This window comes from Acartia tonsa, chromosome 14 (assembly GCF_053477335.1).
Source record: "Acartia tonsa isolate MP-2025a chromosome 14, ASM5347733v1, whole genome shotgun sequence".
Classification (NCBI taxonomy): Eukaryota; Metazoa; Arthropoda; class Copepoda; order Calanoida; family Acartiidae; genus Acartia; species Acartia tonsa.
Window position 1 is genome coordinate 12403033 of NC_137273.1, and position 27601 is coordinate 12430633.

At 33.4% G+C, this 27601-nt stretch overlaps 1 protein-coding gene across 4 annotated transcripts in view; it reads right to left on the reverse strand.

The window, feature by feature from the left end:
• The window catches only part of LOC145305754 (uncharacterized), a 45620-nt gene that overhangs the window by 16741 nt on the left and 1278 nt on the right, over positions 1-27601 (reverse strand). The window contains exons 2-34 of one of the 4 annotated variants that reach the window (XM_080147530.1): positions 26481-27492; positions 25581-25685; positions 25134-25223; positions 24877-24917; positions 24083-24160; positions 23386-23462; positions 23060-23221; positions 21590-21738; positions 20879-20982; positions 19986-20105; positions 19599-19696; positions 19144-19251; positions 17545-17635; positions 16918-16971; positions 16484-16546; positions 16154-16201; positions 15830-15997; positions 15646-15689; positions 15235-15348; positions 14503-14575; positions 13795-13863; positions 12646-12726; positions 11488-11587; positions 10559-10669; positions 10067-10180; positions 8842-8913; positions 8518-8601; positions 7663-7766; positions 6797-6832; positions 6130-6235; positions 5196-5346; positions 4384-4477; positions 3774-3857 (exon numbers count right to left, since the gene is read on the reverse strand). In XM_080147530.1, coding sequence (XP_080003656.1) covers positions 3774-3857; positions 4384-4477; positions 5196-5346; positions 6130-6235; positions 6797-6832; positions 7663-7766; positions 8518-8601; positions 8842-8913; positions 10067-10180; positions 10559-10669; positions 11488-11587; positions 12646-12726; positions 13795-13863; positions 14503-14575; positions 15235-15348; positions 15646-15689; positions 15830-15997; positions 16154-16201; positions 16484-16546; positions 16918-16971; positions 17545-17635; positions 19144-19251; positions 19599-19696; positions 19986-20105; positions 20879-20982; positions 21590-21738; positions 23060-23221; positions 23386-23462; positions 24083-24160; positions 24877-24917; positions 25134-25223; positions 25581-25685; positions 26481-26513 — 3026 coding nt within the window. In that variant the 5' untranslated portion in view covers positions 26514-27492. Of the gene's footprint in view, positions 1-3773; positions 3858-4383; positions 4478-5195; positions 5347-6129; positions 6236-6796; positions 6833-7662; positions 7767-8517; positions 8602-8841; positions 8914-10066; positions 10181-10558; positions 10670-11487; positions 11588-12645; positions 12728-13794; positions 13864-14502; positions 14576-15234; positions 15349-15645; positions 15690-15829; positions 16001-16153; positions 16202-16483; positions 16547-16917; positions 16972-17544; positions 17636-19143; positions 19252-19598; positions 19697-19985; positions 20106-20878; positions 20983-21589; positions 21739-23059; positions 23222-23385; positions 23463-24082; positions 24161-24876; positions 24918-25133; positions 25224-25580; positions 25686-26480; positions 27493-27601 lie in introns of all 4 variants that reach the window. The other 3 variants (XM_080147531.1, XM_080147529.1, XM_080147532.1) reach the window with 3 other exon arrangements.

A 27601-nucleotide genomic window follows, 5' to 3' on the forward strand; every position in this document is an offset into this window, starting at 1 on the left:
TAAACAGGGATTATGGGCTTTGTCTTAGGAGTTATAGGATAGGTTATTTGGGAAAAAAGTTTAGTTTTTGGGTGTATTTTCCTTATATTTAAAAAAAATTTTGATAGGTCTCCAGGTTCAGGTGCTGCAGGCTGGAAGGTCACTTCTGGACAGGTATAAATGAAAAAAAAATTTTGTTTGAAGAGTTAGAGATCAACTTATTAAACCAAATATGCATCTTTTGGGATGTTATGAGCATATATGAAGAAAAAATAAAAATCAGCCTCCAGGTTCAGGTCCTGCAGGCCTCCAGGTGAATTCTGGACAGGTAAAAACTGAAAATTTTAAATTTTATAGTTAGAACAAAACTTATTTAACAAAAGTTGCTACTTTATGGATGGTATGAACTAATTTGAAGAAAAATTTGAAATCGGGCTCCAGGTTCAGGTACTGCAGGCTTCCAGGTAAATTCTGGACAGGTAAAAATTGAAAAATTTTAATTTTATACTTAGAACAAAACTTATTTTACAAAAGTTGCTACTTTATGTATGGTATGAACTAATTTGAAGAAAAAATTGAAATCGGGCTCCAGGTTCAGGTACTGCAGGCCTCCAGGTGGATCCTGGACAGGTAAAAACTAAAAATTTTCACTTTTAAAGTTAGAGCATAACTTATTTAACAAAAGTTGCTACTTTATGGATAGTATTAACCAATTTGAAATCGGGCTCCAGGTTCAGGTACTGCAGGCCTCCAGGTAAATTCTGGACAGGTAAAAACTGAAATTTTTTACTATTGAAATTAGAACAAAACTTATTTAACAAAAGTTGCTTCTTTATGGATGGTATTAACCAATTTGAAGAAAAATTTGAAATCGGGCTTCAGGTACAGGTACTGCAGGCCTCCAGGTAAATTCTGGACAGGTAAAAACTGAAATTTTTACTATTGAAGTTAGAACAAAACTTATTGAACAAAAGTTGCTACTTTTTGGATTGTATTAACCAATTTGAAGAAAAATTTGAAATCGGGCTCCAGGCACAGGTATTGCAGGCCTCCAGGTAGATCCAGGACAGGTAAAAATTGAAATTTTTTACTTTATAAGTTAGAACAAAACTTATTTAACAAAAGTTGATTCTTTATGGATGGTAGGAACTAATTTGAAGAAAATCAACGGTAGATGGGGCCATTTCTTTCAGATCTTATTCAACAAAAGTTTCTTCTTTATGGATGGTATTAACATATTTGAAATCGGGCTCCAGGTTCAGGTCCTGCAGGCCTCCAGGTAGATCCAGGACAGGTAAAAATTGAAATTTTTTACTTTATAAGTTAGAACAAAACTTATTTAACAAAAGTTGATTCTTTATGGATGGTAGGAACTAATTTGAAGAATATCAACATTAGATGGTGCCATTTCTTTCAGATCTTATTCAACAAAGGTAACCAATAACTATTTACATAAAGTAAAAAATTCCTAAGAAGATAAAACAAATATAAATTATCCATACCCAGGTAAGAAAACAAGTTGTGGAAGGATGTTACTGAAAAAGATTAAATAAAAATAATTGGAAATTAAGAGAACAGAAGACTAACGTAAGGATTGAAGAAAAAAAAAGTAGAATGTTTACAGATAATTCAACTATTTATTGTGATAGCAATTAAGAAATGGACAGTCAGACACAGAAGGTGAGCTACACAATTGATAAATATTATTTTGTATATCAGCCAAATTTCAGATACACTTAGAAATTATTACATTTCCTGACAATTTGTATTTGATGGAAAATATTAAAACATTCTAAATTATCTTAAAGAAGAGAGTTAAAAAAGTGTATTCCAAACTAAAATCTTTATATCAAATATGTTAATACCTGGAGGCCTGCAGTACCTGTACCTGGAGGCCGATTTCAAATTTTTCTTCAAATTAGTTAATACCATCCAAAAAGAAGCAACTTTTGTTCAATAAGTTTTGTTCTAACTTCAATAGTAAAAAATTTCAGTTTTTACCTGTCCAGAATTTACCTGGAGGCCTTCAGTACCTGTACCTGGAGCCGGATTTCAAATTTTTCTTCAAATTGGTTAATACTATCCATAAAGTAGCAACTTTTGTTAAATAAGTTATGCTCTAACTTTAAAAGTGAAAATTTTTAGTTTTTACCTGTCCAGGATTTACCTGGAGGCCTGCAGTACCTGAACCTGGAGCCCGATTTCAAATTTTTCTTCAAATTAGTTCATACCATACATAAAGTAGCAACTTTTGTAAAATAAGTTTTGTTCTAACTATAAAATTAAAATTTTTCAACTTTTACCTGTCCAGAATTTACCTGGAAGCCTGCAGTACCTGAACCTGGAGCCCGATTGCAAATTTTTCTTCAAATTAGTTCATACCATCCATAAAGTAGCAACTTTTGTTCAATAAGTTTTGTTCTAACTTCAAAAGTAAAAAATTTCAGTTTTTACCTGTCCAGAATTTACCTGGAGGCCTGCAGTACCTGTACCTGGAGCCCGATTTCAAATTTTTCTTCAAATTAGTTCATACAATCCATAAAGTAGTAACTTTTGTTAAATAAGTTTTGTTCTAACTTCAAAAGTAAAAAATTTCAGTTTTTACCTGTCCAGAATTCACCTGGAGGCCTGCAGGACCTGAACCTGGAGGCTGATTTTTATTTTTTCTTCATATATGCTCATAACATCCCAAAAGATGCATATTTGGTTTAATAAGTTGATCTCTAACTCTTCAAACAAATTTTTTTTTTCATTTATACCTGTCCAGAAGTGACCTTCCAGCCTGCAGCACCTGAACCTGGAGACCTATCAAAATTTTTTTTAAATATAAGGAAAATACACCCAAAAACTAAACTTTTTTCCCAAATAACCTATCCTATAACTCCTAAGACAAAGCCCATAATCCCTGTTTACGCAAAAGTGTCAGATGTGCCCCCCCCCTTAAAAATTACAAAGAATTTATTTTTATTTAAAAAAAATTTGTGCATGAAAGATGAATCCTTTCATTTATAAAAAGGGGGAAATTTTCTTCATAACAAACATTCAGCTGATTCTGACCGCCCACGGCTGTTTGCTAAATATCGCTTTTCTTTTTATTCACATTATTATTTATGATTGACATACAAAAAGCCCTGGGCGGCTTTTGATTTTCGTCTGCTAAATCTTCTTTAAAAATTTAGGGATGGGTAAGTAGTATTTTACCATGAAAAGGGGGTGAGTATTCATCCTCTTATCCTTTTTCCTTATGCTGATAACTATTGCCTCTAGGGGCGTACCCGCTAGTAACTGTTAAAGGAACTATCATTTCAAGTTTGAAAATGATAGGACAATTCTAACGTACTTAAATTAACGACAAGGGCTACAGAAGTACGGTAGAACCGAATCTAAAAATAAAGGAGCTTTGCTAGTAAAAATCAAACAAATACAATGTATATTATCGGCAGACAAGCGCAATTAAAATGTTTTTACATCATTTCATAAGTGCAAACAAAACGATAACATTGAAGACCATTTTATTGTAACATTACTACTGAAAATGTAAGAATAGTTATTTCTCGCATCGTATTATAAACGGCTATCCGCGGATATAGAATGTACAATTATAATATTAAAACCAGTTTTTTAGCTCCGAGGTGCCGAAGGCACGGGCTAAAAAATCTGGTTTTAATCTTATGATTGTACATTTTTATATTCGTAGAAAGCCGTTTATAATACGATGCTAGACATATTTTTTTCGTATGGATGAGAACCGGTTCCTATCCACCGGATTCGAATGAATACGAGAAAAATGTTACTTATTTCTGCCCCTGCTAGAGTCTCTTTTCTCTCTGTGTAGACACATTGTTTCCACAACAGTCTTCACACATCTTTGAAGTAACCTAAACATTTGCTTATAATGTACTATTTTATTTAAATTTCAAAGTAAACAAACTTTTTTTAATGAGTAGGTATTAGAAAATAATTCTTTTTTTTGAGTTATCTTTAGAGTTTAAGAAAGGGATGAGAAAACCCTCAAGGTTAAAAGAGACAAAAAAATAAAGCTCACGCCTGAGAGTGATCTATCAAACGCATTGGTTTCGTCCTATTTTAACAGTAGCTTTTATCCTATTTCTAGCCACTGAGGGGGGCTCTAACTATGCAGGGCCAATATATTAACCCTGCGAGGCATTCATTACCATTTACCTAACCTAACCTAAAATAACCAATCAAATGCTAATGTCAAAATACGAAGAAACCCGCCACCCACTTTTGTGGAGTTTAGACCAAAACAAAGCGTTTGATAGTTTACTCTCAAAGTTAAGCTTTTTTTATCTTTTGTTAAAATGCTAACCAGTCTTTCCGTCTTTTATAAACAAATTGAGCATTCATCAACTGATTTAAAATAAGAATATATAATATAAATACCTTCTTTCAATGTCTGTCTGTTTGGGGAAAGCTGTTTCAATGATACCAAACAATCTTGACTCAAACTTACGTGAGTCAAGCTCACTCCATACTTCTATAGAACAAGATTAGCTTTCATAAGAACTGATGCTTTTTAAAATGAAAAAGATATGTCTTTTTTGTAAACAAACCATGGAGACTTAGGCATCACTGTAACATCCCTTGTGTGACGGACAAATGTGTGCGCTAAAAATCCGTAAAGATTGTGAGTTTTAAGTTAAAAACAGTAGTAGAACGATAAAAACTTATGTTAACATTAAAAACTTTTTTTGTCTTTAGTTCTTTTCAATAAGAAATACACATATTTAGTGAATATTATCGTTCTACTACTATTTTTAAGCCTTACAACTCACACCTTTACGGATTTTTAGCGAAACCTACTCCCAAGAGCTATACAAATAAAGGTAAAGCATTGAAACATTATTTTGAATTGGCGGAAGAAGTGAAAACTGAATGCCTTTTTAGTAAAAAGGCATAATAAACAAAATTTAGACAATTAAAATTTGACCCAATCCTTATTTTATCATTGAATTAAAAGCTTTTTTTTAATTCAAGATAAAATAGAAACAATGCCCAATGCCTATAATTTTTTTTGTTTTAATGGCTTTAATTCCGACCAAAATTAACAATTCGTACTTTATAACCTTCTTTCATTCCAACAGCACCAACAGACAGACAGACAAACAAACTTTGTTAAACTTTTATCTGGACATATGTACATAGTGAGAAGCTGAGCTATATAGAACACAAATTGCGTGTTGCTAGAAACTTACCAAGTCGCTTAAAGTTAATATCACTGTAGAGGAGAGCATGAATAAATACTCTGCTCGCTTCTTCATAGTTTTTGCTAACCATTACAGACTTGGGGAACGGATCACACAAATCCCCACCCCCATCTCTGACGTCTGCTAGTTGCTGTCTCAACTAAACAATAACATTTTCAACATAATGAAATAATGAAATATTATCCCTGGTATTGCAACCTATGCCACCCCATTAATATGCTACAAATATAAAAATAGGATCAACTGCAATTCACAGTAAAATATTCCTGGTAACGAATATTTCCAAAACTCTATGAATTTTAAAGGCTGCTAGCTGCCAAACGGCTGAACGTACAGATCATACCCGCACACCATTTTAAGCGGCATAAGAATGCCTACAAATAATCTGGAATAGCCAAGATCCAATTATGCACAGGGAAAGCTTAACTGAAGAAAAAACGCGTAAAATAGATTTTTCGCGCATTTCTCTGCACTTCGAGATAATTATGCATTATTGATTTATGGCTATTCCAGATTATTTGTAGGCATTCTTTACCGTGAACTGCAGTTGATCCAAAAAATGAAATTATCTCAAGTAGTACATATATCTTAAAGCAGCCGAGTCACATGCTAAAATATTGAAATTGATAGGTACAAAGATAATAGGAGATAAAAGAGGTATTTTGGGATTCTACGCATCTACAAAAAAAAAGGGATTAAACGAGGACTTTAAATTACAGTATCTCTCAGTTTCAAAAATATTATTTGCTGGCTCAAAACTTTGGGTAATTTAATTGAACTTTGATTGTTTTATTGAAAGTAGTAGTGTCTCAACTTTTCAACCAAAAGGTGTGTGTAATTTTAAAATCAATGGGGTATAAATTAAGTTATCGTTCATTGTCTTATCCCTTATGATCCCTGAACTGAACATTAACAAGCTAACCTTATCTTTGAGAGGTATGTAGAGAAGATCCAGGTCCTTGAGAGTGTTGAGATAGGATTTAAACTGTTTCACTAGTTGATCATTCACACCAGAAATATTACCATCACTAACAACAACAATGATTACTTTCCAGAAAAGCGAAGCTCAACATATCAGGAAGTCAAACAAACGAACAATTAACGAACAGCGCGTTTAATATTGAAAATTTAGATATAATGAAAAGTGAAAACTAATTTAATGTTAATTGGTCGAAAAATAGCTGAAATCCATACCTTATTTTTATAAAAAAAAAAAACAAGGATGACAACATCCATATAAGCGAAGCTCTGAAACGGTAGAACAAACAGACATTAACACTTGTATAAATTTACAACTGAATATTCAGAATATAAATGAATAAAATTTAAAGCAAAATTGTGAGTAAATTTGTTGAAAAACTTCTTGATACAGGATAATGTTTATGGACATACTTATATTTTTAGGACTTGATTATAGAGTTGCTTTGCTTTTAATATTGTACTTTGTTGTCCCAGGACAATAATGCTATCCGTCTCGGACGGACGGACGGACGGACGGACGTACGGACGGACCGACCCTAATTATAGAAAAGGTTCGCATTTAAAAATTATTAATATGTAGTTTATTTGAAAAAATAACATGATCTTACCGTAGTATGTTAGTTTCAGTCATTATATTGCTGATTCTAAAACATTATTTTTTACATAATTATCAAATAAAGAATTTTTATTTACATTTTTTAGATAAAAAATTACCTATTCATTCAAGTCATTAGCTTCTAGGAGAGAGGGACATTATACTAAATTACACTGGTACCCAATCATGTTATCTTATTCGTTGTTTTAAAACCTTGAGTACTTTTGTCAAATTTTGATTGATTATTTAGTTGTATCCAAACTTTTCAACCAATACTTTAAATCACCATAAAGGTTATTTTTGTTTATCTTTATTGGAAATGCCAATACTACACCCTTTTGTGACTCTCATAATTGCATATTCCCTCATAGTAAATAGTCAAGCACAGATCCCCCTTTATTTTATAAAAAATTTAATTAAAGCTAGAATAGTTTTTGTGTTTTACTCTAGTTAAGGTTAGGTTAGGACACCGCAGGTAAAGTACAGATTAAGCACTTTGAGGGAAAGTATAAAGTTTTCCTGTTTAAAGGATTGAGGTGTTATTGCTTTAATTATGAACTAGGGGTTTCGCCCCTAGCCTATAGGGGCTTTGCCCCAAGAGGTAATTTAAAAAAAAACCTGGTGCTGCTAATTTTATGAGAAGTAGTTTCTCCAGAATATAATTTTTTTTTTTGGGGGGGGGAAGAAATTTCATTTTTGGAGGGGTTGGGGATGTCCAAGAATATAGCTTAAAACCACCCCAGGACCAATAGTTATATATCCTGAAGAGTAGAATCCAATCGGTTCAGTGGTTACTGAGATCTTAAGCTTCAGACGGACAGACATCAAGCTATTTTGTATTATAGATATTGAATACACAAAAACAAAAATATTTCTTACTTGAGAACATTGACAGCTTGTTGATGAACACAATTCTTTTTCGGTTTAGGAATCCCAAAAATGTCAGCCGCCAAAATCGGCGAAATTCTTTGATCAGGCATTTCCTGAAAAGAATAATGTTAGTAAGACTCATCATATCATCAAAAGTCTTCAGTAGCCTTGCTATTTTTAAGTTATAATAAAATAAAATAAAATAAATGCTGGAAAATCAATTTATCTTCTGTGTTAAAGTTATCCATAATAAAATGTACAAAATACAACTCATCTTAATACTTCCTATCTGTTAATTTTTCCAATGCGTAAGATCTTGTCAAATGCTGGACTTAATTTTTTAATAGTATTTTATATACCAGCGGCTTCGCTCCTTGCCTCTAGGGGCTTTGCCCCATAAGATCGTTTTTAAAAAGTAAAAAATTTTTTTAAAAATTTCTGGTGCTCCGAACCATACTATCCCCCTTATTTTTTCGAGGGGGTGAGGAAATTAATTTTTTTTTTTTGGGGGGGGGGGTGGGTGTTTCACCCCCCTAAAAAAATAGCCTAAAACCACCACAGGACCAGTAGGTATATTCCCTGAAGAGTAGAATCCGATCGGTTCAGTGGTTACCGAGATCTTAAGGGACGGACAGACAGACGGACGAACAAACACCATTCTACTTTGTATTATAGATATTATGTTACTGCGATAAGCAAAGCAAACTCTCCTTTCATTTTTTTTTTAAATCATAACATTGTGGCCTAGGAGGCTAAGAGCAAAACAAAACCACTGCACTAGAAGAGAAAAGATATGAAAATATAAAAAAACAAGTTTTTAAACTAATAGAACAATTATATCATATTGAAAAAATGCATACTTACAGGTTGAATACATTCATTCCTTATGATTGGTTCCAGGACACAGTAACCCTTCACTATCTTCAGAAACTCGCTTTCCAACATCAACTGGCGGGAAAAGTATCAGATTTGGAATATATCCTTATATAAAAGTAAGGATGTCAGTCCGTCCATCTAAAAAGTCTTGCTAACCACTAGACCGATATGGTTTTCCTTTACCACAAAGCATTTTATAAGTCTAGATTTTTTTTCATTATGACCCTCCCCCCAATTGTGTATGATGACAAATATGTTGGGTATCTTTCCTATTCCTGAACAATATTAGAACATTTTTTAAAAATCTGATTCCTGGATCAAAATCTTGATGAGTTCAATAAGTGGTTCTGGATGTAATACAACTAGGATCACTCCATCAGAGTCCTAGAGTCAAAATAACAGTTAATGAAAAATAATTCGAACAGAACCAAATAGATAAAAGATTAATTAGCCGGCGATTGTCATATCCCTGTATCCATGAGAAAAATGACCTAACAATTATTTTATGTTTGAATATATCTTATAAAGCAATAAAATTTAAAAACACTTAAAAATTCAATGTCATTAAACTCTATAATACGTCTAAAAAATACACAATTAAATTACAAATACACTGTCTAAACTTTTAAACAAATTATTTTAATCTACAAAGGGGCAACTTTGTTTGTCATCATTGGGGAATGGGAATGAACAAAAATTTATTGTCCATTGTCTTATCCCTTAATATCACTGGATTATATCTGATCCTTATAAATAGAACATAATAAGGATGACAACATCCATATAAGCGAAGCTATGAAAATGTAGGACAAACGGACATTAACACTTGTATAGTGTCGGAACTGAATAACCATAATATAAATGTATAAGAGTCGAAGCAAAATTGTAAGTAAATTTGTTGAAAAACTGATTGATACAGGTTAATGTTTATGGACACACTTACACTTTTAGGACTTGATTATAGAGTTGCTTCGCTTATTGTATTGTACTTTGTTGTCCCAGAAATCAGTATACCAAAAATCAGATCAATCGGATAATTAGATCACATACAAATTTGTTGTTAAAAAAGTAGTGATTATAGAGTTGATAAGCTTTCTGAATCATACCTAACTACTACAGGAATCACCATGCAAAGTTTGAAATCGATAGGACAATTCTAACATGCCTAAATTAACGAAAAAAGCCATCCGTAACGGACGAAATTACGGACGGACCAACCCTAATTATAGAAAAGCTTTGCTTTCATAAAACACAGCAACAACAACTATAATAGTTATTTATCGCATCGTGTTATAGACAGCTTTCCGTGGACATTAAAATAAAAAATTACAAGATTAAAACCCATTTTGTTAGCCCTGAGAGTTAGAAGGCCTTGTCTAATAAAACTATTATTAATTTTATGATTTTTATTATAATATTCATGAAAAATCATTTAAAATACGATGCTATACATGAATTTTCTATATGGCTTTGAACCGGTTCTAATCCAGAGGATATTAATCAGATTGGAAGCCATACTGGAAAGAATAACACTTACCTGCTGAGCATGTTTATGCTTGATATATTTGATAAATTCCTCAGCTAGTTCTCTAGTAGTGGGTATTATTGTATGCTCGTACAGTTCATACCCATCATCAACCAGGAATCCATTCTAAGATTATTTGGACTTGGTCAATTGTTGCTAAAATCGTCGATTATTCAACAAAAAAAAGTAAGAACATTGATGGCTGCCAGCAGCCCAACGGCTGAACCGATAAAAAAAGGCCATAAATAATTTGGAATAGTCAATACTCAATAATATTTTCCGTTGTGTATATAAATGCGCGAATAAGAATTATTTTACCTATTATGTTTGGACTTTGAAGACCTTAATTAATTTTGATTGGTTGGTTCATTAAGTTGAGTGTCTTAACGTTTAAACCAATAATTTTAATCTACAGAAGGGGTAATTTGTGTATCATCATTGGGGATATACATCAGTTTATCTGCTATTGTCTTATCCCTCTAGATTCTTGAGAAAAAAACTCACATTTTGATAGCCCATACTCCTAAGAGCTTCTTGATTAAACTCTTCATCCTGTGGTTTGTTGACGTACAGCCTATGCTCTGTTCCATCCTGGCTTGCGTGGCTTATACCAAGCTAAATTACAAATGATTTTCCTTTATGCCTTTAAATCCTATTAATATCCGCTGGATTAGAACCGGTTCTCAGCCGTACTGAAAATTATCATGTACCGTATAGTATTAAATTCAGTTTTCTACGAATATTAAATTATGATCGTTATATTAAAACCAGTTTTTTTTTATTTATTATTATATCCGCGGAAAGCTGTTTCTAATACGATGCGAAAAATAACTATTAAATAGATCTTAAACGCAGAACTAGATCTTTTGCAGTACTATTGTAACAAAACCAAAAAAAAACTTACATAACACAATTGATAAAAATATCTATAAATTGAAGAGCTAGAAAGAATAATAGAGAAACAAAACAAGGATGACAACATCCATTAGTGGCGATACAAACAACTTAATTGAAGGACAAACATAAAAGCCTAGTTCACAAAAGACATAGGTCGACCTTTGTAAATTCTAGGTCGACCTAGAGAAGCTTTAGATTGACCGATTTTATAAAGGCATATGTTAGTTATACTTGTTTAGGTTGACCTACAGAATATATCGGTCGAACTGGGAAAAAGACTGAGAAATAAAGTAAATGTAAAATTATAAAACCTTTAAAAAACCGACAGACAAACGGATTAATAAATAATATGATGAATGCTCCTTCGTGCAGAAAAACACCAGAACTTTAGCCATTTACCTAAAACAGGAGCCGAGAAAATTACATTTCCCCCGTACAGACAGAATTATAGAGCAGCTTGGCTAGTAAAAAGTTAAACATGTAGAGACAGACAGCCAGACAGACAAAGCAATGAAATTATAAAATTGTTATCTTACCTGGAGTACGTTGTTCTGGGACCAACCATCACCATAGAAAAACATGTCAAGAGCGACAATCAGATAATCACTTCTTTTACCCGTCAACTGATCTTTAGCTCTATACAGGGATAATTGTGTTATTAGGTACCTAGTGCAGCAACATAAAGTTAACCACATTTTTTACTAATAAGGCCACAAAAATTAATTTCTTTAGGTAGTTCTAAAGCTTTTTTTTCTGCTGTTAAATCGCGAGCGCTAATAACAGACGCCGCCCGCTAATAACAATCTTTAAAACTTAAAACATTAGAGTGAAACACTAGAGGGAGAATTGGTTAAATAACGGCATGTCCCCATCCCAAGGACCTTATGCCGACTCACAATTGGGTCTTTGAAAATCAACCAAAAGTATCGGAAATATTGACACAGCCAAGTAGCAGAAAACAATTTGCTAGCAGACGAAAACGGTCCTTGGAAAAGAGAGGAGGTATTTATCTGTATACTATAGATATCTGTTCTTGAAACAAAACAAAAAACACAGTATCTTTTTATAATTTGAAATAACTTTATAATCTATTCCGTTCACCACTACCAAAGCTTCCCCTTTTTAATAGTACATGCTCTATACTCGGTCCGTCATTATCTTTAATTGATTTCAAAACAAGGATGACAACATCCATAAAAGCGAAGCAATGAAACGGTAATACAAACGGACATTAACGCTTGTGTAGTGTCTGAACTGAATAATCAGAAAATAAAAGTTTAAGAGTTTGATTATAGAGTTGCTTCGCTTATAATATTGTTCTTTGTTGTCCCAGGAATCAATATACCAAAAATCAGATCAAACGGATAAATAGATCACATAAAAATTTGTTGTTAAAAAAGCAGAAAAATCAACATGTTTAAAATGGACGTACGGACATTCTGGTAATGATTATAGAGTTGCTACGCTTTCTAAATCGTACCTAACTACTACAGGAATCACTATGCAAAGTTTGAAAACGATAGGACAATTCTAACATGCCTAAATTAACGAAAAAAACTATCTATCTCGGACGGACGTACGGACGGACCGACCCTAATTATAGAAAAGCTTCGCTTTTAAAAAAGGAGTGGTGGGTGACTTGTACTCAACTAGGCACTTTGCGGGAAAACGCCATTAACATCATAAAAACTCACCTTAGCAAATAGTTGTTTAAAGTTTCTAAATTGTTGCTTTTGTGTTTAAATTGCAGTCTCTGGGATGGAATTCTTTCGAACCTAAAAGTATTCTAATTCACAGCCTTTCTTTAATAGGAAGAGGGGGGGAAGTTTTGCCACATTTGCGTAAACAGTGAGTATAGGCTTTATCTTTGGACTGAGAGGATAGGTTATAAGGGATAAAATCATTCTTATATGATAAATTTTTCCAAGTTTTACGATTTTTTTGATAGGCCTCCAGGTTCAGGAGCTGCAGGCCTCCAGGTGGTCTCTGGACAGGTAAAAAAATTTTTTTTTTTTTTGAAGAGATAGAGGTCAACTTATTAAACAAAATATGCAACTTTTTTTGTTCAAATATGTAAATAACATTCAAAAATATGCATATTTTCTTAGATTAAATAAACTCTAACTCTTCAAAAAAAAATTTGATTTTGTTTTTTACCTGTCCAGAGACCACCTGGAGGCCTGCAGCTCCTGAACCTGGAGGCCTATCCAAAAAATCTTAAAACTTGGGAAAATTTATCAAATAAGAATGATAAAGCCTATACTCACTGTTTACACAAATGTGTCAAAACTTCCCCCCCCCCCCCCTCTTATTCTAGAGGAATGACCAGTGATGACCTTTATAATGACTAGGAATTATTCTAGAGGAATGACCAGTGATGACCTTTATAATGACTAGGGTTGACCATTAAAATGACAAGTATCGGCCATTAAAATGTCCAGTTTTGACCATTAAAATGACCAGTGTTAACCATTGAAATGACCAGAGTTAACCATAAAAATGACCAGTGTTGTCCAATAAAATGACCAATGTTGACTATTAAAATTATCAGTAATGACCATTAAAAGATTCGAACCCGAAAACTTCACGGCAGTAATGAATTGGTTCTATTCTAGTCTAAATAGGCGGTTCTAAAAAGCAGGGATCGGAAGCCGCGCGTAAGCCGCGTGTAAGCCTCACTGAAATCGTCATTTTATCACTATGAAATTTAGCTGGGTGTATAAAACTGATCTTTGGCAGACAATCCTTATTTTTGAAATTTATTTTTCTGCTCACAAGCAGGTTTAAAACTGAGGCTTATGCGCGGCTGAGGCGCGGCTTCCGAACCCTGCTAAAAAGGTTACCTGCTTGTGCTTAAAGATTGAGCTCTTGGATCCTTGTATGGTGAATTGATTGGAGGGGTGTGGGGTCCCCTTAAAATTAACTTCAAGTTAACAAGGATGAATAAGTTTATAATAGATATAGAAAGTCTAGATGCACAATCCCTAAATCAGACCAAGAGAATAAAGTGAGATAAAATCATGCTTGACTAAATATAAACAAAAAATCTTCCTCTGCTGAAAATTCCTTTTCAAGTTAATTAACCATTTTATAATAAATCTATTGGCTGTAAACTACAATAAGTTTAATTTACATAAAATGAAAGGCAAATATGGAGTACCTTTGTCTTTATACAAGAAAGATATCCATAAAAGCAAAGCTTATAGTATTGCTTCGCTAATAACATTGTTGTTGTAAGAATCAGTATTCAAAAAATAAGATTAATAGGATTATTATATCACATAAAAAACTGTTGTTAAAAAGGTTAAAAAACAACATGTTTTTATGGACGTACGGACTTTCTGGTAGCGATTATAGAGTTGCTAGGCAAACAAAATAGCACCTAACTGTTATAGGAACAACCATGCAAAGTTTAAAAACAATAAGACAATTCTAACATGTCCTAATTAACAAAAAGAGCTAGACATTCTGAACGTGCGGTCGTACGAACGGATACTTATTATAGAAAAGCTTCACTTTTAAAATTACTCAAAGATTAGAATATCCATTACCTTCTGCCTGCAAACAATGACCCAGCAGGGGCGCCTCCCCTTCCAGAATGATGACCACCCAAGGGCGAAGCACCTACGTATATTTAGTTATCTATAAAAGTTATTTATCGTATAGTATAATAGACAGATTTCCGGATATTAAAATGAAAAAAAGATAGGATTAACAGTTTTATAAGCCCCGAGGGGCCAAAGGCCTGGGCTAACAAAACTGGGAATTATTTTTTATAAATTTTTATCCTTATATTTGTGAGAAATTATCTGTAATACGATGCTATACATGATTTTTCAGTAAGGTTAAGAACCGGTTCTAGTCCAGCGGATATCAATCGGTTTCGAAGCCATACTGGAAAATCATGTTTCCGATTCCTGCATTTTAGGGTACTAAATAACTTTTGTTTTTTAGGGATTGCTGCATCACTATTATATTGTAAGATCTCAGCAAAGTCTTGTTTGATATGGATCTGGTTTTTAAGATGAGTTCAAAACGGCGATTCATTTGTTTTGAGTAGATCCAAATTGTTTATTCTATATTAATCCTTCCAAAAAAATCTCCTGGATAAAACTATAGTTTGAGGTTAAGCTTACTTCAGTTTTGGTTTTAGGCTATTTTTAACAACGATCAATATTATATATGTTAATATTGTCTAGGTACAGCATATAAAAAAATCAAGAGTTATCTTTATTTGTAACCTTGAATTTTTCCTCAACTGTTTATTTGATGATTTTTTTTACCTGGAAAGTTTCCCACTGGTGTTGGAGGTCCTCCATAATTGCTGCCAGGAGTGCTGCGGCCTCCTCCGTGGTAGCTTCCAGGCGTAGAGGGTGTACGAGGGCCGCGTGGTTCGTCTAAGAGAAATAGAAATAAGTCCTAAAAGCCAACAAATGTGAAAGAGAATTTGCAACTGAAAAAAAGGCAAAAAAATACAAAAGCTTTATCAAAATAAAAGGGGAATTGTACAGCACCCCATTTCTGGTATATTTATAAGCGAAACTAACAAAATAACACACAAACGAACGTACGGAAACACAAACCTTTTGAGACTATGTCATTGTCCAAAGGTCATAGAAAGCATTTTAAAAAATTGGATTGAAAACTAGATGCCCTGTCGTCAAAAAGGCATAAAAAGAGGTGATAGCAACTACCTGACTCATATTGATTGAAACTTCTTCTCGGATTTTCTTGTCTTCTACAAAAATAAAAAAAATTACTTCAGGCTTTTTCAACAACAAAAAAGTCAACAAAACAATAATACTTTACTATGCGGTTGTATCTCATTCGTTTATGTGAGTGTAGAATTGCCAAAGCAAAACAAAAACTTAGCTTTACCTGAAATCATGATTATCCATTAGAGGAGGGGGTCTGCCATATTCTCCTTGTACCGAGGGTGGAAGAGGGGGTCTGCTATAATCCCCTTGTGAATGGGGAGGTGGAGGGGGTCTGTTATATTCTGCTTGGCTCGGAGGCAGAGGAGGGGGTGGTTGATAATATCCAGCACTACTGTTAAAGGAAAAATTGATTTAAACCGATTTCTGTTTCTTATTGACTTTCCTAACATTTCCCCCCTCTCTTTTTAAAAATTATTATAAAATGAACCTAAAGAAAGTTTAACTACTTATACACAAAGTTGATTTACTACAAATTATTTTCTCCCTGCTACTACGGCTAGATGGACGATCCATGATTTCTCTACTCGATGGCCTAAAAAATGTAACTTAGAATTGAACCCATATATTTCGAGGATTTTTTTCATAGAAAGGGTTGTAAAATATTAAGCTTTAAGTTTCTTTATTTTAGATGCTGCTACCTTGTTTTTTTTTATTCTGAGTCAGCATTTACGAAATCCAGAAGTATCTTCCATAAAAATAACTGACAAACTTTATCGAAATCATTGTTTTGGATGTCGTAACGGTCATACAAATGGCAGACAAGCACTAAAAAATTTCGATTGAAAACTTGAAAAAGGCATAAACCTAGCCTAACCTGTAATCTCTAGCTCCTGCGGGGGTGCCATGATGTTTGTTGTATGACTCTCTACTCCCGCTTCTGTGCACAAACACGCAGTTAAACATTTACATCAACATTTTTTGTACAAAATATTCTTTTATATGCTCATATTCTTATTATCCATATCAAAGGCAGAAACAAGGTTTAAGATTCTGGGGATGATTAATTTATAATCCGTTGTCCTCTCTCGCTACTATATGTCTTTCAAACCAGGAATACAGAGATAGGAAAATGAAACTTGAATTCATTAAGCCATTTAAGGAAAGAATAGAATAATATTTATCATTACTCAATGAAATTGAGTTTCCAAAGGTACCAACCAGATAATATTTTTAGGAGAAAGATTACAAAATAGGTAGTTAATTGTCTTTCTCAAAACAGTGTTGTTTTATAAATGTTTATCCGCGTTCCTGCTTCTATGCCTGCTGTTTGATCCAGGGGGGTAATGTTCATCAGAGCTGCGTCTGCTTATTTCATATTATTATGTCTCTACAGTATTATTTTGACTACAGAGCTGGATCTTTAAATCATTTTAGTGGTGAGCCAGATCGGGGTGAGCCAACTGTCAACCAATGAGAGCACAGCATTTTATGAAATGCCGCGCTGTGATTGGCTGAAATTCGGCTCACCTCGATCTGGCTCACCACTAAAATAATTTAAAGATCCAGCTCTGTTCTAGAATCTGAATGAGGGATGTTTATTTGGACACCTGTCATACTCAAGGAAGTGTGAGTATCTAACCTTTAATTTTAGTTTTTTAAAAATTGGGGGTGGGGAGGATGATGGTACGCTCCTCTAAAAATAGTTCCCAGGACCTATGAAAAGCTACCCTGTAAAGGAGAACCCGATAGGTTTAGTGGTTAGCGAGATCCTTCGGTACAGAAAGACAGACAAACAGCACCCTGTTACTTTATTATAACGATTTAAAAGTAATACCTAATCTCTCTTAATGTTTAGTTTCATCTAATCACAAAAAAATATATGCTATACCATTCTTATTTAAGAACCAGCTAAAACTATGACATAATATTAATTTCCTGTCGAAATCTTGATAGGGCTGTGTTGGTCCCCGGCTGCTTGGTCTAGACTTCTCTCTTTCTCCCCGCATTTCATAGTCCCGTTGGTGACCTTAACATAAAGGAATAGGTATAGGGAATTTTTAGGGTATAAGACAATGTACACATTCATACAAAGGGGGGGGGGGGGTAATGCAACTATCTCGTAATCAATGTATAAATGGCACTTAAAATTCGAATTTCGATCTGAAATTTTGCATAAGTAATCCTTGGTAGGTTTTTTTCCCCTAAATCTAACAAAAAGTTGGAAAAGTAACGGCTAACGGCCGGCGGCTCAGCCGTTTAGTTATTTTTTGGCTTATTTTTAAGGCAAATCATCACGAAACCTATCTAACTTCACATAATATTCTTTGCTGCTCCAAAACGTTTTTAAACGATTCTAGCCGGTAGTTACTAATACTAGAAATCTAAAAATGTTTTTTTCTTGTATCATTTCACGTGATTTAAAGCAAAAATATGTTTCAAAAAGTTTATTCCTAAGTAATTTTTGACAGATTTGCCCTAAAAATAGCAAAAAAAACGGCTAAACGGCCCAGCCGTTAGACTTTACTTTTTCAACTTTTTGTTCGATTTAGGGAAAATAGACCTACCAAGGATTACTCATGCAAAATATCAGATCGAAATTCGAATTCTAAGTGCATTGATTATACATTGATTACGAGATGTATACAAGATTAAACCTTTTGTAGATTAAAATCATGGAAATGTTTGCACCAACCATGCAACCAAGGTTAAGTAAAAGTCTTCAAAGTTTCATAAGCCTACCAATGAGAGACTCTGACAATAAAGCTTTGGGGGGCACAATAATATACACAGGGGCTGCTATTCAGCAAATTAATTCCATTTAGAATTGCCAAAAATTAAATATTTGGTTGGCGTTAAACTTGCGTTTTTTGTAGCTGTAGGGAAGTGGATAAGAAGGGGAGAAAAAAGGGAAGATGGTTGAGGGGAAATTTTCACTTAGAATTGTTTGTCTGAATAACATTCCCTAGTCCCTGAATATACAGTACCCCTTTCTCTCTTTTTATTTTGCACAAACATGTCTTTGGAATACATACAGTAAAAATGTCTATTAAAAAATTTATTAGCATGCAAAAATTGGCAAAACATACATATGCTATGCAATACTATGTGTACTATATCCTATGCATAATCATAATCATATATTATTATAAAATAAGAAGGAGTATAATGAGTGTGTGATGATATTTATACATACAAATACCCACTTCTCTGGATTTGTTGAAACGTTTCAACACTTAACCTAATGAAAAAACCAATCGAAATTCAATAAAAGCCCCTAAAGTTGTTGAACCAACGAATGAGAAACATAATTACAAAACTTTGGGGAATAAAAAGCCCAATTTCCACTCCCTCCCTGGTGCGATAGGCACTTTTTAGCATGTAGGAGGGATTTACTCCGGAACCAAACTAGGAAAATGCAAATCCTCTTTTCAATTTCACAATATTCATCCGTATTTGCAAAATAATTGCATAAACCGTTATTAATGCTAATCATGCATAATTATCTATATAGCCAATCATTAGCTACTAAGATACCTGTAGCCTCCATCGCGGAGTGATGTCTACGGACATCCACGTCTCTGGGATGATCAGATAGAGGGAGAGCAGGCACATAAGTGTCACGATATTCCTCGTACCGGGGAACTGAAAGGTTAATTTGCATCAACGAGAGTTGGACGGGATTTTATTAGCTTAGATAAGTAAGAGGTAACATAGAGACCGTTAGAGCTATAGGGAGCTAAATTCAGATATATGCTTTTATATCAGCTTACGCCAAAAGTTAGCTGCCCCTTTTTAGGCTTGTTTTGATTTTATATAGATTTTTAAAATATTGTCATATTTGGATTTGTGCTATCAATTACAGTTTCAATATAAAATGTAACTAGACCACTTGTTTTTGGGAAAGTGTCAGTTACTACCATGGCACTTTTGTCATAAATAAAGGATCTTTACCCTTGGAAGGTATTATTAAGATACAAATATTATCATACCTGGTGCTGGACCCTGCGGTGCACCTGGATGTTGACCAGAATGATGCCCTCCATTGCCAGAATGGTATGCATTTGCCTGTTTCATCAGTTCTAGGAATCTGTAATTTAAAAAACAAGATTAGTTTTTATAAAAAATTAGGTATGCTTTTAAGATAAAAAAAAAGCTGTAGGACGCAATTACAAACAACAAAGAATGACCAAGTTCTATCTCGTCCACGCCCCCCCCCCCCCCTCAACAGGGAATGGGAAATTTTAGAAAAGAAAATACACCTCAGTTTGAAAAATGAAAACATACCAATATGATTAACTTTAATACCTATTTCTGATATCAGGACTAAAAAGAGAATTCTGTTCAATATTCCTGGAATCTTCGATTAACTTTTATACCTGTTTCTGATTTCAGGACTGGAAAGAGTATTCTGTTCAATATTGCTGGAATCATCGAGTAGAACACTTTGTGCATACTCCTTCAGTACATCGTACAGCTGGTCACCACGCACTCCAAACCTTTATAATAATACAAGGATGACAACTTCCATAAACAAATATCAAAGATATGGGGAAATATGTAGCTAAAACCTGCCAAATAACAGTTTGGCCGCCATGGATGTTTTTACTTAATTATGCTCCATATTGATGGGAATGTTGACAAGAAGTTTCAGCCGTCTATCGTTTATAGGTGCGAGAAAAAGTTTCAGACGGACCTACTTATATTTTGAATTATACAATAACTATGCTACTAAAAATCTCGGCGTCTAATTATATTGAGGACAGTCAGTAAGCATCTTATGAAGAAATCCGCAACTTAGGCAATACACATATAGTTCATCCACTTGTTGTCGGGTAGGTGATGCAATATGTTCGAATGTAATACGAACTCCGCGTCATAGTTAAACATGATTCTTAATGCTGCTTGTTAGGACTTTTAGACAAAGGTCATGCAATCAAGTAGTTAATATACTTGGTTTATATGCTGGACATTACAATATTAAGATTAGCACATTCATAAATGCGGGATAAGTACCTATCTAATCCTCTCAAGAAAGATATTTTGTCTGAAAAAGGGGGGGGGGGGCGAAAGTGACACTTTTTGAAACCAAAACTAAACAAAGAAAACAATAAGAATTTGTAGGTATTTTTGTTTACAAGCGAAAGAGTTGCAGACAAAATATATTTTTCTCCCTGGCATTTTAGTGATAAATTGTCATAGGTACTATTTTTACATACTTTTCTCTTTCGAAAATTTACATCAAATTATGAAACAACTGCATGGAAATTACCTTTGAATGTTGATGCAATCACACAGAAGATATCTGAGGAGAATAACAAAAATTGCGTTGTTTTCATTATTCTCCTTTTTGTTCATTATGTAGAATTCAGCAATCTTAAATAAAAAATTATGACAACATTTAAATTATTGAAGCTTTACAAAACATAGTTCAAGTACTTATATGGCAACTTAAAGTTTTCAGTCGCTTAAATTCATGCAACTTTCCCTTTGTTGTGTAATATGGGAGATAATTGAAGAGTTTGGATACATAATAGTCACTTATATAATATAATATCAGTGCAATTGGTAATTTGGGACACCTGCCATACTCGACGAGGTTGGGGTAATAAATATCAGCTCCCATGAGACGGCGGTCAACGTGGACCTTGAGTTGGATATACAAAAGTGCCTACTCCATGACTACTTAGGTCCAAACATTCAGAAACTATGGCTACACACACAACTACAATACAGGAACCTGCCCAGAGGTCTAAAGGGATAAGACAAAGGCCGAAAAATTGATGTACTACACCCCAAACAGAAAATTACCCCTTCTATAGATATAAATTAGTGGTTGAAACGTTCGGGCACTCAACTTCATAATCCAACCAATCAAAATCATTAAAAGTTCCCAAAGTTGTTAAGCTAACGAATAAGAAAACGTTATTGTAAAACTTTGGGTACTAGTGTAATAATTTATAAATAATCAGAGGGAACCTACCTGATGTACAGCAACACCATTGTTTTGCAGCAGACGCTGAATTGCTTGAACAATCTCCGCCTGGTTCTGAGTAACTCCCATCTTTTTCAACCGTTTGCTTACAAAGTTCACAAACGACAGTTCGGGAGACTTTATCAGATTGTCCAAAGCTTAAAAAATAAAAAAATAAATATTCAATCTATTTTATGTAAAAGGTTATCATTTCAATACAAAATCGAATTTGTTACATTAGGATGTAAATTATAATTGTACCAAAAGTTTTATTTAAAAGTTCTCTCATTCGTAGGCGTAAAATGTTGGGTACTTTTAAGAAATCTTTATTGGTTGATTCAAACTTAAAAAACAGGTCCAAACTTTTTAACAAATAATTTTAATGTACTGAAGAAGTTAAGTTTGCTTAACAGTCTGACATTCAATGCTGTTTCATCAAACAGATTACTGGCCGTGAAGCCAGGGATCTAAAGGGATAGGACAATGGCCGATAAGTTCCCGGTATCTCCAATGATGATACAAAATTCTGTAGATTACAATTAGTGGTTGAAATTTTGAACACTCAACTCAAAGAACCAAGAAAAACAAATTTCAATAAGAGTCCCTAAAGTTGTTAGGTATCCATATACATGAGAACAAAATAGTCTATACTACTAAAATTCACCAGAAAAAAATTCATTTCACCTTAAACCCCAAATATTCTTAAGAATTAACTATGGACATTGACAATCTGCTTGTATAAAAACAAGGATGACAACATCCATAAAAGCGAAGCTCTGAAACGGTAGGACAAACGGACATTAACACTTGTATAATGTCAGAACTGAATAATCAGAATGCGAATGTATAATGTAAATTTGTTGAAAAACTGCTTGATACAGGATAATGATTATGGACATACTTACATTTTTAGGACTTGATTATAGAGTTGCTTCGCTTATAATATTGTACTTTGTTGTTCCAGGAATCAGTATACTAAAAATCAGACCAATCGAATAATTAGGTCACATACAAATTTGTTGTTAAAAATGTTTAAAAAAATCAACATGTTTAAAATGGACGTACGGACATTCTGGTAATAATTATAGAGTTGCTACGCTTTCTAACTCGTACCTAAATATTACAGGAATCACCATGCAAAATTTGAAATCGATAGGACAATTCTAACATGCCTAAATTAACGAAAAACTTATTTAAAAAAGTAAAAAAATCAACATGTTTAAAATGGACGTACGGACATTTTGGTAGAGATTATAGAGTTGCTACGCTTTCTAAATCGTACCTAACTACTAAAGGAAGCACCATGCAAAATTTGAAATCGATAGGACAATTCTAACATGTCTAAATTAACGAAAAAAGCTATCCGCGACGGACGGACGGACGGACGGACGTACGGACGGACGGACCGACCCTAATTATAGAAAAGCTTCGCTTTTAAAAAGGATAGCTACGGGTTTTAAAAATAAATATTTGACATACCAGCATTATATCTAGATTCTAGTCCAGGACCCAGTGTTGAACTTGCATTAACATTGTTCAGTCGTGCTCCCTGACCTCCAAACTGTCTTCCACTAGGGCCAGCAACTGGGCTGGCGGAATCTGATGACCGTTTACGTCCTCTTGGTTGCTTTGGGGATCCACCTGTTAACAAAATAAAAACATTATCTATTTTTTTTTAGCTTTAAGTAAGAGGTATATTGTTTATTTTACATTTTTCTGTCTTTAGTAGCAAGTAAATCTGGTGGGAGGGTTCGGATAATTGAAAATTGTAACTAAAGTAATAGAGTTGCTTGATTAAAACAAACCTGAAGTCGGAACATAGAACTCAGGGGAGCTTGAATCGCCGCGCTTCTTGTAAACTTCTTCGAAATGTTCAAAGGTCCTTAAAAAAATAAGGATGAAAACATATATAAAAGCGAAGCTCAACCAATATTTAGAAGTCTAAATATAATTTAATATCTATAGACTACTTTAATACAGGATGCTAAATATTTATATCTTTACATTTTTAGACATAATTGTAATGATGTCTCGCTTATAATAGCATAGTCTTATCGTCCTAGAAATCATTTTAAAAACAGATTAATAGGAGAATTTTAAGAAATAAAATTTGTCCTTTAAATGTTTCATAGAGCACTTATTACTAACATTATATCAGGTGAAAAAGAAAATACCATATAGCTTACATAAACAATATATTTATGTCATTTTAGAGGGTGTAACTTTAAAATTGTTCTAGGTGTAACTTTAAAATTGTGCTATGCCTTCTCCACGCACTTTTAAAACATGCCCTGCCTCTTATAATTGCGATGTAGCGTCCATTTGCCCGATAGACAACAAAACCTTTGATTGCACGATCTTTGTCTGGAAGTCCTAACTGTGCATGGCAATTAGTTGCGCCTGTTTATAGACCAAGGCATTCTCCCTACTCTTACTATTAATGTCACGCTCCTGGCATTGCAGCAGTAGGGACCTTTTTTATAGAAATGGCCTATATCTTACCTGTCTACAAGCTGGGCAGCACTAACACATGTTAGATTTTGATTACAAGTCTTTTCCTGAGTAACCTGTTTCCATAGCCTTAACAAGTTAACAAGGATAATGATTTTCAAGGGATCTTAAGGGACAAAAGAATAAACCATAAGTTAATGAACATCCCCAATGATGAGGAACAAAATTAACCCTTTAGTAGATAAAACTTATTATTTGCTGTTGGTTTAAACAAACCAATCAAGATTCAATAAAATTACCCAACTTCAATTGATCAAGTTGAAACGTGATTATCAAGGTAACTTTCTCTAATTTTAAGAATTAACTATTAAATTTACACAGGGGTGTATATTCTGCACAAGATTTATTTTTTTCCCCCGGTTACAATTCCCCCCCCCCCGTCCTAGTTTTTTCTCACCAAGTAGGGGGGAAAACGGAAAAAATATTTAAAGAACTCTATATTTTATTTATTCTATCCCTCCTACCACACATTTTTTTAGTTTTTTTTCACCAAGGAGGGGGGGGGGGGGGGGGAAATGGAAAAAATGTTTTCAGTTTTCTTAATTTTTACATTTTTTTTTCTCTTCAACCACTTATTTTTTATTCCCCCCCCCCCCCTGAGCATTTACATTTAGCGAATCTTATGACATTCAGAAAATATTATATATGTTTGAAAGATAATAAATTACCTATATACATAAGATCTCTGATTTAGGAGTGTTTATGAAAAAAAGGTTACTTTTAATATTAATAAGCAAGGTATTGGAAATTTCATCATGAATTAAGATGGAAAAAAATTTACTTACTTTTCCTTAAACTTCACCTTCTGTTCTTTGCTTATGAGATCCTAAAGTAAAAATATAATTGAATTTATTACACTTAGTTAGATAGGTATTATACATCTGACATATGACATATTTCTAAATTATAAAACATTAGGTAATAAAACAACTATGGAAATTAAAGTCAATTTTTTGCTTTGTTAGAATGACGAACTGAGGACATGTAGGTTTACCATAATTATAGAGTACCTGCGTTACTAAAATGAAAACAAAGTACTTACTGGAAAAGCATTGAAATGTTGTAGTTTCAAAGATTCATAGTTATACCCCACTGCTTCCCAAACAGAAACGTAGATCCTCACACCTTTTATCTATAATATTATGTTGTTAAATCTTTCTATCTAATTAAAAGATCTTAAAAATAGGAGCATTAGGTTGGTTTTAGGCTATTTCCATCATTCTATAATCTAAATACTATAAAGAATAATAAGATCAAAATAAGCAGAGTAGGTATGCCAAACACAACAAATAAGACATTAATGTTCCTCCTGACTTAATGAAGAGATATTGCTGACCACTGACTGAACAGTTCTATTTTCAAGATATATACTATACAACTAGCCATCTATAAAACCTATCTGATAAGAACTGAACCTATATGTAGAAAAGTTTTTAATTTAATAGATTTTTGAGGATCCTGCAACAGAAGTAGGTAATCTTATACTTACTAGGCTGGCAACTTTCTTATTTCTGATGTGCTCTTGTAACTTCTTCTTTATCTGAGGGTTATTACTCAAATATCTTTCTAGTGGATGCCACTCCGACTCAACCTCCTAATAAAAGAAGGGAGTGTATCATAGGCGTCCAAAGGGGGGAGTAATGGGGCGATTACCCCCCCCCCATTTAAAATTTACCCCTACCCTGGGGGTGCCGTAGGCACCCCCAACCATTTAGGAGGGGGTATTTACCCCCCCCAAACAATTTTGGGGGGGTAAATAGCCCCCCCAAAATAGAAAATCTCTAACAAAAAAATTTTTTGCGCGCTTCCTTCACGCGCATTTTTAATAAAATTTAAATTACCCCCCCAAAAAATTTTACCCCGGGGGGAAATTTTGGGGGGGGGGGTAAACAAATTTTACCCCTGCCAACAGATTTCATGGGGGGTAATAACCCCCCCAAGCAAATTTTACCCCTGGGGTAAAAATTTTGGGGGGGGTAAAAAAAATTTGCGGCACGCTTCGCGCGCCATTTTACCCCCCCAAAACCGAATTACCCACCCCTTAAAAAAATTTTACCCCACCCAAAATAAAAAGCTTGGACGCCCCTGGAGTGTATAACTGTATACTTTATTCAATACGTAAAAAGAAAAATAGTCAGACCATTAAGATCTCTCCTATGTTGGACCAATCTATCAATCCTTTATAGTCCCCGGATAGATTTATATCTATTTATATTTTTGAGAAGGTTATCCAAACCATCAATGGAGAAATTGCCCTAATTTTTTTTTTCATTTTCTTTGGCAATTAAAATAAAGCTAGATTGTCGAATCTTGATAATTAAGTTATTTTTCTTTCTCAAATGCAATTTTTTTTAAATATTCCTCTGTTTAATAATATTTATAAATTTACCTTTATAATCTCAATATCAGAGTCTCCACTCATTGTAACTTAATATGTTGAACGTTTAACCAAGCATTTTTAGTATTTTTACACTTTTTTTCTGCATATAATATAAGGTTTTTAAGTTTTTTAACATATATTGATTTTAATAGTTATATTAACAGCCACTTAAGTTTAGGGGTTTGAAGCCCTAAATACTTGTTGTAGTATCCAAAGAATCATATTTTTTTCTTTTCTTTACATTTCCATGCCAGAATATAGAAAAAGTTTTATAAAAGAAACCAAGGAAAAGGTAACTTTTTAAGTTTTTTTTTGATGAAATAGGACAGGAGTTTTATTTCTTTATTTCAAATACCTTTTATATTCCTTATATGAAAATATATCCAAGAAAAAATTTAAACTTAAAGCACCTTTTTACAAGAAAGACGAAAAAATACCAGGCTAAAAAAGTGTTCCGATCATGAAAAAAAACCAAATACATACTTTTTATTTTGTCAAAAAAAATTACAGTTTAAACAATAACATTTATATTAAAATGACTAAACTTATTCTCAGATTTTATTTTCGGCGGAAAATTAGCATGTAAATGTTGCGCTAATCTTTTAATCTTTCCGGTTGTGAACAAAGAAGGGATTGATTGTCGGGAGGGGTTATTTTAGGTCTTTTTATAAGGTGGGGAGATAATCAAGGTAAAAAGCTTTTAATAAATTTTAGGGAAGTATGGAATTTTCTTTTAAATGTTAGTAACTTAATTTTATAAATATTAATTGTTTTATTGATAATTTATCTATTTCTAACAAATTTTTGCAAAAAATTTTGTTTACTCTTACTAATTCTAATTAAAATAGGAATTATTTAACATATTGAGCATAAATTAATAATAAAAAGTTGTTTATAATATTTTAATTCAACTGGTGAATTTGTTTTGATTCAGCACGGCGATGTTTGTTATTGTTGCGCAGTTGTCACGGTATTTGCTTAAAGTATGAAATTGTACACTTCTTCGAAATGTTCAAAGGTCCTGAAAACAATAAGGATGAGAACATATATAAAAGCAAAGCTAAACCAATATTTAGAAGTCTAAATAAAATTTAATGTCCATAGACTACTTTAATACAGGATGCTAAATA